At 42.0% G+C, this 9679-nt stretch overlaps 1 protein-coding gene across 1 annotated transcript; it reads left to right on the top strand.

Annotated features, from left to right (window-relative positions):
- The first annotated feature begins 4533 nt into the window (after nucleotides 1-4533).
- On the top strand, nucleotides 4534-5332 carry LOC107563624 (putative nuclease HARBI1). Its single transcript, XM_016248533.1, has 3 exons — nucleotides 4534-4674; nucleotides 4761-4872; nucleotides 4968-5332. Exons 1-3 carry the CDS (start codon nucleotides 4570-4572, stop codon nucleotides 5057-5059), a joined length of 309 nt encoding a protein of 102 aa, XP_016104019.1. The 5' UTR covers nucleotides 4534-4569; the 3' UTR covers nucleotides 5060-5332.
- The last annotated feature ends 4347 nt before the right edge of the window (nucleotides 5333-9679 follow it).

The following is a 9679-nucleotide window of genomic DNA, read 5'->3' on the forward strand; positions in this document are numbered from 1 at the left end:
TACCATCACATACAACCATCACTTTAAAATCACTTTAAAATCCATTTCCATAATCAGTCCTCTATGGGAAGTGTGAATGGCTCATAATTTGAAAAGTTTAGCATGGTGTGAAAAAAAGAAATGACTGAAGTCATCTCAATAACACAAAACAGTTTGTAACTTTATTTTATTCTTTTTATATTATTATAAACTGGGTAAATTACTACACCTTTTTATATTTTATGTGGTGTCATGATTCATTTTGATAAAAATAAAAGGTTTATTATTGTACATTCTTTTGGCATTTAATTTATTGCACAACTTTTAAAATTGCTTATTGAAAGGACAACAGCAGCAGCAGTATGGTGTAACAACATTTATTTGAAACACCAACATTTTTTTACGCAAGAGAGCAAACAAAAAATAAACAGCCTCTAATGTGTTGTGCCATTGCCTTGCTCATCCAGTAGCTGCATCTCAATATCAAACAATGTCTTGTATGCGTTTTTTGAAGATGGCACAGTGCCGTGGCGGTAGTCTGCAACAATCTGTGCATGCCTATCAAAATACAGAGTTCTGGCATGAAACTCTAGATGGTGCAGTCCAATAGGTCTAACTCAATCTGACCTAATGACATCATTATCACATGGCACAGCTGATTGGTTCTCTCCTGAATCGGTAGCCAGTGAGCACGCTGCTCAACATTCAAATATATTACTAGTGATAGCCGTAGCAGTTGCAGCTTGCTTCAGAACAGCAAAATCAACATCTTAAGATAAGTGAATGCTCTTCTAATCCATATCGCTGTGTGTATTGCGTGGTCTGCCTAATTTAATTTAAAAAATGAGCAACCATAATCAAGTTTAAACTAAATGTCATGTTAGCAGTTTGCATTGTACGCAGGAGTGAATATTAAGCATATTAGCAGCAGCATTAAGCATCTGTGTTTATAAAGCTGGAGCAAAACGCAGTTTAGAGCATATGCAATCGCTCTGAGGACACGCCGATAGTACCGGACATGAAACAGGTTAAATTAAATAAGCATTCTTGTGTATGCATTTCAACGGGGGTTCGCCATATACATCGACGATTATCCCAGTGTTCACGTTCGTTATTTCTAAGGTTGATATTTTGATTGAGATGTGTGTGGTTGATTTCAGCTGCACGCAGCATCAGAAGCACGTGCTTATCGCAGTCATATTAATGACAGTGTTGCGGGAGATGCCGAAGTTCACTATCTACGGCTGTAACAGTTAGTTCAGAGTGAAATGCATTATGGGTAGTGTAGTTCGGAGAAATGTAATCATGCAACGTGTGTTCTCGCTGTGCTGTGTAATTCAGAAAACAGAGAAAAAACATTATGTTCTGCTTTTATTTCAGTTCAGTCCAACCAAGTTTTTGTGCACTGTATCTTTGACAACTATTGTTAAACCGGTCGGCGTGGTAGCCAAGGCTCACATAGTTATAGGCCACTAGTGTTAAGCCAGTTGGCGTGGTAGCCAATGCTCACATAGTCATAGGCCACTAGCATTAAGCCAGTCGGCATGGTAGACCAGGCACACATAGATCGTAATACATGCGGTTCACATGACTCTTCGGAGCAACAGCAGTACATATGTCTTGGCGATAGATCTGCTTGTTGGGGGGTGTTTTGTTCTTGTTTTGGCTTGTATTGCTCCTCCTATGTCTCCTGCTTTGTGGGGGGTTATTTCATGTATGTTATATTTGCAGCAGCAATATTTCTTGCTCACAGCAGCATGTTGTGAATGTATTGGCAGTAGCAAGTCTCGGTACTTGCTCTGCCACAGCAGCAGCAGCGTAGCAGATCTATTCCGCCAAGACCAAATACATTAACATTGTCATGTACATTACCATGCCGAAATCTCAGAGAGTGGTCATGACTGAAATACAGAGACCTATCGGACTCCGCCATCTAGAGTTTCATGCCAGAACTAACTCAATCCGACCTAATGACATCATTATCACATGGCACAGCTGATTGGTTCTCTCCTGTATCGGTAGCCAATGAGCTCGCTGCTCAACACAACATTCAAATATAGGACTAGTGATAGCTGTAGCAGTTGCAGCTTGCTTCAGAAACCCTCAACCTTCCCCAGCTCCACCTGTATAGATCTGCTACGAGGTGATTCATGTATGCTATATGGGGTTATTTCATGTATGTTATATTTTAGGGCTGCACGATTTATCGCATGTGATTATTTAATGCGCATCTTGTCAGTAAAGCTGGTTCTGTAATCCGCGGTAAATCTCCATCACGTGCGTGCTTTCACATGGAGCAGCATTTACTACACAGAGCCATTGCTCACTGACAAGCTGCACAAAACCACGATCATATTTTGCACATGTTTTGCGCAGCTTGTCAGCTTTACTGACAAGATGCACATTAAATATCACATGCGATTTATCGTGCAGTCCTATTATATTTGCAGAAGCAATATTTCTTACATGCTCACAGCAGCATGTTGTGGATGTATTGGCAGTAGCAAGTCTCGGTACTTGCTCTGCCGCAGCAGTGTAGCAGATCTATTCCGCCAAGACCAAATACATTAACATTGTCATGTACATTACCATGTCAATCACTCTGAGAGTTGTCATGACAGAACTGTTTTGTCTTTCTCAAGGAAAGTAAGTAGCTGTCCAATGCCATCATCTGCACGGTCCCTTCTCCTTTTGCTGCATGGCACATAAGGGGTGAAGATGGAGATGACTGCATCATTGAAATTGTAGCAGCTTTGCATGGAGTGCTTGACCTCTGCAGTACTGAAGTGCCAAAGTCATCCAGGGAAATGGTTGAGCACTGCACATCTTCCTCACTGTCAATGGTGGGACCAGATGATGATGGTGGGGCTGTGGATGGAGACGATTCATCAGCCACCACTTTTTCGAGAGTCATCCCTTTCAACCTACAATACATAGAAAAACAAAGTTTTAGTTAAAGTAAATCAGACAAAATGAACACTGCTTTACACAAGCAGTGCAAACTTAGCCGATACATCAATCTAATAATATATAAGCAATCGTCAAGGTTTTTATAAGGAAAATAACTGAGGTCAATCAATTAACTTGTTATATTAGAAAAATAGTCTGTTCGAAACATAACTACTACAATTTGCAAAATAGAAATGAACTTGCAGCACAAACATATCACAGATTGAATTGTGTTTAGTTTACCTTTTCAAAACATGGTATGTTGGACACAGTTTGTCGGTGCTGGACAAAAGATCTGAGCCAGAGGGGTATTGCACAAAAGCAGGATAAGGGATTAAGCTGGGATTTTCCAGTTATCCTCGTTGAATTTAGCCCTGACTCAGTTGCATAAAAGCAGGCTAAATTAAGTTACTATGGAGATTTATTCTTTGCAGCTAGCCTGCTCCAAAGCAGACTAACAACCATGCTAAGATTAATCCTAGTGATTTATCTGTTAGTTCCGCTGTCAATCCTACTAGAAATTAATGTGTTTTACAGTCACTCCGTGGTCTTCTGTAAATGTTGCATCATTTTAATTATCCTGCATTAAAATAGATATACTGTCATTCATCTAAGTATGCCTATTTTAGTGTTATTATGAAGACTGTTCATATTGCTGTCAGAGTTTGATGAATACATACAGTGGGTACGGAAAGTATTCAGACCCCCTTACATTTTTCACTCTTTGTTATATTGCAGCCATTTGCTAAAATCATTTAAGTTAATTTTTTTTCCTCATTAATGTACACACAGCACCCCATATTGACAGAAAAACACAGAATTGTTGACATTTTTGCAGATTTATTAAAAAAGAAAAACTGAAATAACACATGGTCCTAAAAAATTTAAGGGGGTCTGAATACTTTCCGTACCCACTGTATATTATTGCAGTTGTTCAGATTATAAGAAATGGCTGATGAAGTTGCAAAGGTGGTTTCATTTAAGTCCATGACGAGGTCAATATGTAGTATATATAGGCTTAAGTCTGATTAAGGTGTTTCCTCTTAACGAAGGCGTGCCCTTTGTTGGATGATGTACTAGACGAGGAAGTGTTAATACTCAGACATGAAAAGATTCAGGCATGAAAGAGTCTTCCGGGACAGGTCAGACCCGTTGGCTTTTTCAGACGAATATATGACTGAGAGGTACATATTCTCAGGTGATGGCATCCAATATCTGTGTTTATAGGCTGCTGGGTCCAAAGATACAACACAGAACAGCGTGGAGCCACGCTCTCACTGTCCCACAGGTGGTCTGTGTAGCGCTGCGATTCTTAGCAAGTGGTATGTTCCTTTATTCTGTTGGAGATGCTGAAAACCTCAAAGGCACTATTTGCTGCACGATAAGAAATGTTAGTCTTGAATTAAAAAATTATTGGTCATCCAATCTTTTACATTTTTAACAGAGTGTGTTAAAAATGTAAAAGATTGGATGACCAATAATTTTCTCCTATTAAATTCGGATAAGACAGAGATATTACTTATTGGACCAAAAGACAGTACAACGAATCTCGTGGATTACAATTTGCAACTAGACGGATGTACGGTTACTTCCGCATAGCACAGTCACAGTAGGAAACTCATTTTTTTATAGCTTTCCCTGATGTCATTGGTGCAGTGGATTGCACCCATATCTGTATCAAACACCCCGCAGGGGCACATGAGAGAGATTGTTAACAGGAAATCTTTCCACAGTATCAGCGTTCAGGTAAGAATGATTTATGGTTACTGTGAGCTACATAAATTATTTCTGTGCATTAAATGACCTTAATAGGTTACATGTTATTGTTACAGATGATCTGTGATGCTAACTGCCTTATCACAAATTTAGAGGTAATGTGGCCTGGCTCGGTCCATGACTCAAGAGCCTTTCGGGCCAATAGAATTTACCAGAGACTCTCACTAGGTAAGCCACCCCAATTTTTTTAAGCACCTTGGACATCATGTGTGTGTCAGAAGTTTTACTCTGCTAGTTGTAAGAATTATATTTTGTATTCTCAGGTGAGTTCTCTGGTGTGCTGCTAGGAGACAAAGGTTATGCCTGTGAGACGTTCCTGTTGACCCATGCCACAACCGTGCCCATGTCAGAATGAGGGCTCAAATCGAAATGACCTTCGGCCTCCTGAAATCACGATTTCAGTGCCTGCACCACCTGAGGGTCTCCCCAGACAGGGCCTGTGACGTGACTGTTGCCTGCACAGTGCGGCACAATATTGCCAGCCTAAGAAAAGAAAGGGCTCCCAGAGTTGCTTTGGATATTGACTGGGACAATGCTGCCATCTTCCCAGATAACATAAATGGTAGACTGGTCAGAGAACAATATAAATTATTTCAGTTAATTTTGTTTTGCCTATCCTTTAATAAAGCATAATGTATGTCACTCTTTCATGTGTGCATGCATTTTGTTTGGCATTAGTAGCACACACTGTGTAGTTATCTTCCCAAATTCTAGTTCCAATTCACTGGCTCAATAACTATATAGTCTACTGGACATTAATGAAAAAGGTACGAGACCACAATGTTTTTGTATTTTGCTGTCATCACTTGTCAGCTTGGAGCTTTTGAGAGAAAAAATAACGATGATTAATACATTGTGCAGTCATGGTTGCAGTGTGAACTGAAATCACTTCTCTCTCTAGTTTCTGGATTTCCAAGTCCAGTTTCCTCAGTGACTTGCGTTTAATTTCCATCTCAAGGTCCATGTCATGCAGCTTTCTCTTGTTCACTTGGATCTTGCCCTCTGCAAGCTTTATGTCTCTTAAAGGGGTCATATGATTTACTTTTTTAAAGATCATTATTTTGTGTATTTGGTGTAACAGAATATGTTGACATGCTTTAATGTTTAAAAAACACATTATTTTTCAAATGCTGTACATTATTGTAGGTACTCTATGCCCCGCCTCTCTCAAACGCTTCGTTTTCTACAAAGTCCCTCCTTCCGACAAGCGCAGTTTGCTCTGATTGTCCAGCTGACCCAGTGTAGGCAATACTCACTATGTTACTAGGCTGCACAGTGTCTGGATCATGTTAAAAATATATGTTCTATTAGAAATCACATTGCTGACTACTTATCCATTATGGACAAATTTACACAAAATTGACATGACACCTCAAGCCTTCTGGAGTCCAGCAACACCGTCTCATCATCGGCAGAAGTGCACTCCACTGCTTCCCTCTGCCATATTCAATAGAACTTGTATTGATAGTTTTGACAGGATGTGCCAAGCCTATGATTTTAATAAAGAGTACTCACCGGTGGATCATAGTCTGGTGGCTCCAGAAGTGTAAGTGTGTTACCAGACACTGCAAGGGAAGGCAAAGTCAGACAGTCCACATAAAAAAAAAGCAGACACTATTCACCTAATTTGTAAAAAAAAAAAAAAATTCACCCATCAAGTCACTTACCAGCCTGCAAAATGTTCTTGTACTCAATCTTGACTTGCTGCCAGGTCCTTTTTTGGCCAGAAATGCTTGTTCTTTTGAATGGATGGATGGGCATAGTGAAAAAGTGTTTGCAATTAATCATACATGTGTTTGCATGAGTAACATGCATGTCCACTGGTCACATTTAAGGCAAAGTGTACAACTGTTAATTTGTGGAAATGACAAATAACTCCTTGAATTGTAATTATGATGGCTTCAGTGGAGCACTGGTTATTTGGACTACTTGCGCATTCAATCGGTCCGCTATTGTCTGCCAGGCCTTTTCTCTGTTTTATTATGGCAGCTGTATTTCCCTTTTTACATATGTTTCACCTCTTCATATTTTTCCATTAGAAGCTGTTGCTCAGTTGGCCGGGTTTTATCCATTTTTGCATCATTGATTCTGTGATCGATCCCGTGGTCTGTTTAAGAATGCTGTGAATGTGCACTTATCCCAACTATATACACCTGGCTTGACATAGCTGCACGTTGTCATCCTGGCTCAGCAAACGTGCAACGGACTAAGCCAGGATGCGCTGATTAAACTAGGTCAAGCCGCACCTTTTCTGTTATCCTGGCTTTCTTAATTCTACTTTTGAGCAATGTCCCTCAGGACATCTCCAAAAACAGCTTGGGTTCTTTGGTACTTGCCGCCTCATCTCCAATCTTTCCTTTCATTCTTTTCATGGCTTTGGAAAACTTGTCTCGGATGTTTCTCGACGTCGCATTGCATAACTCCGGGTTATCAACACCAAGCTTCATTGCAATTTCTTTCCAGGAATTAAATGCCTTCTCCAAAAAGTATCTCCGCGAGCAATTGTACAGGTGCGGATACATTTGTATCAGCTCAGCTATTCGGTATTTATAGTGTGTGTGTAATTGGTTGCAGGTGAGTCCATGATCAGAGTAGTGAAATGGATTCTGGGAAATGTAGTCCGTAGAGAGATGTGACAGTTTGTGTAAATGTGATGATGTGTGACCTCCGGTGGTGAATGAATGAAAGTCCATGGACCGAATTCATGACAGGGAGACTACCACAAATATATTTTTTGCATTCCCATTTGCAAATAGCAAAAGAAAAACTCAATGATAGTGTTTTCATTACTTTAAAAAAATAGAGAGTGACTGATAACTGCAGTCAGTAGAGACTTTCGGTTAAAGTCAGTTCATTGATGATTCAGTGATGTCCTCATTCAGTTCAGCTCTCTTCCAGTAATGTCTGTGCAATCAAGCTGACAATATTGCCAGAAATTAAGCATCCCCAACTAAGCAAGCCAAAGCTGACAGTGGCATGGAACCAAAACATTGGGAGAAACCAGGTACAGTCGGGGGGTCACGTTATCCTCTGGCCAGACAAAACCAGCATGGAATGGTTTAATTCCAGGCTGTAACACAGGTCAGATTGTGCAGAGGACTTTTCTGGTTCCCATGGTCTTGTCCCGATCGCCGTCTAGTTGATGAGGTCTTCACTGACATTCAGGGCTGTCTTGATATGGACTGGATCTGGGTGGCTACGGTGACCACATGATAAGAATTAAACAGACTAATATTAGCATAGATGCCATTCTTCTTACGATGTAACGAGAACATCGGGTGTTATGGGAAGTGTTCCCCGTTCCGGTTGACCTAATTAATTTTAGAAATGTGATAGTGTGTTATGTGTATGCCAAAGTTCAAGGTTCATTTATTTATAGAGTACATTTAAAAACAGCCACAAGACAGACCAAAAAATGTAACCATAAACACATAAAAAAATAAATAATAAAACATATAAATTTAAAAGATAAGCATTCTGAAGACAGAGTAATAATCAAGACCATAATTCAATGTAATGAGAAAGAGATATTAGTAGACCAGGTTGAACAAGTGTGTTTTTAAAAGGGACTTAAAAATAGATAGGGAAGGTGCCACTCTAATCTGTAACGGCAGATTGTTACATAACCGAGGTCCAGCCACAGAAAAAGCTTGATCCCCTCTACGTTTAAGTCTGGACTGAGGGACTAAATGGAGTTTCTGATCACTGGATCTTAGACTTCTAGTGGGAGCATAAAAATGCAACAGCTCTGAGAGATAATGTCAGTCCTGTGTCTTGTGTTTTCCTCCCCCACTTGCTCCATGTCCTGGTTTTCCCCTGTGTTCCTCTTTGCCCATATTTGGTCCTTCCCATTCCTGTCCTTTTTATGATCATTGTTTCCAGGTGTATTTAAGCACTGTGTTTCCTGAGTCCAGCGTGCTGTCTTGAACATCGATCCCTTGTCCTACGTGTGATTTCCTAGATGTCAATAAAGACTGTTGATAATGATTCTCCTGCGTTCTCCTCGTTCCTTGCTCCTTATTCCTCACTCCTCACCGTAGGCACACCGTGACCAAATACAACACCATAAACATGAAGCGGCATGCCTAGCCCGTAGAGATCTCCCCTTCGTTGAGTATGCGAGGGAGTTCTGGGGGCTCGCCGCGGCAATGGCATTAGATGACGCCACCATCAACTTTCTGTTCTGGCACGGGGCCAACTACCATCGCCCTGTGGACCTCCCAGACACCACGGAACTAAGCTGGAGGGAAGGGATGCTACGGTGTCTGGAAAGCGTCTGGCCCCGAGCCAGAACCAGCCCGCCGGCATTCCCAAGCCCGCTGGCCGTTCCCTCAGTCAAGCCCGCCGGCCACGCCAATGTCAAGCCCACCTGTCGCACCGTTCACCTCTAACCAGAGGAAGAGGATGAGGAGAAAAAGACTGTTCTCCGCCCTCATCCCAGCCTCAGAGCTCACTCGAGTGTCTGATCCAGCCCCAGAGCTCGCTTCAGTGTCTGATCCAGCCCCAGAGCTCGCTCCAGTGTCGGTTCCAGTCCCCGAGTTTAGCCCAGAGAGGGCTTCAGTCCCCGATTTTAGCCCAGAGAAGATTCCAGTCCCTGAGTCTAGCACAGAAAGGGCTCCAGTCCCCGATTTTAGCCCAGAGAGGATTCCAGTCTCCGAGTCTAGCACAGAAAGGGCTTCAGTCCCCATGTCCAGCCCAAGGAGGGCTCCAGTCCTCATGTCCAGCCCAAGGAGGGCTCCAGTCCTCATGTCCAGCCCAAGGAGGGCTCCAGTTCCCACGTCCAGCCCAAGGAGGGCTCCAGTTCCCAAGTCAAGCCCAGGGAGGGCCACCGTTCCCGAGTTAGGCCTACGGAGGGCCTCTGAAACCGACATTCTCCCCAATGATTTTTTGAGGGGGGGTAGTAGGGGTCCGTCCATGTCAGTCCTGTGTCTTGTGTTTTCCGCCCCCATGTGCTCCATGTCATGGTTTTCCCCCG

This window comes from Sinocyclocheilus grahami, unplaced genomic scaffold (genome assembly GCF_001515645.1).
Source record: "Sinocyclocheilus grahami isolate Dianchi unplaced genomic scaffold, SAMN03320097.WGS_v1.1 scaffold882.1, whole genome shotgun sequence".
Lineage (NCBI taxonomy): Eukaryota > Metazoa > Chordata > Actinopteri > Cypriniformes > Cyprinidae > Sinocyclocheilus > Sinocyclocheilus grahami.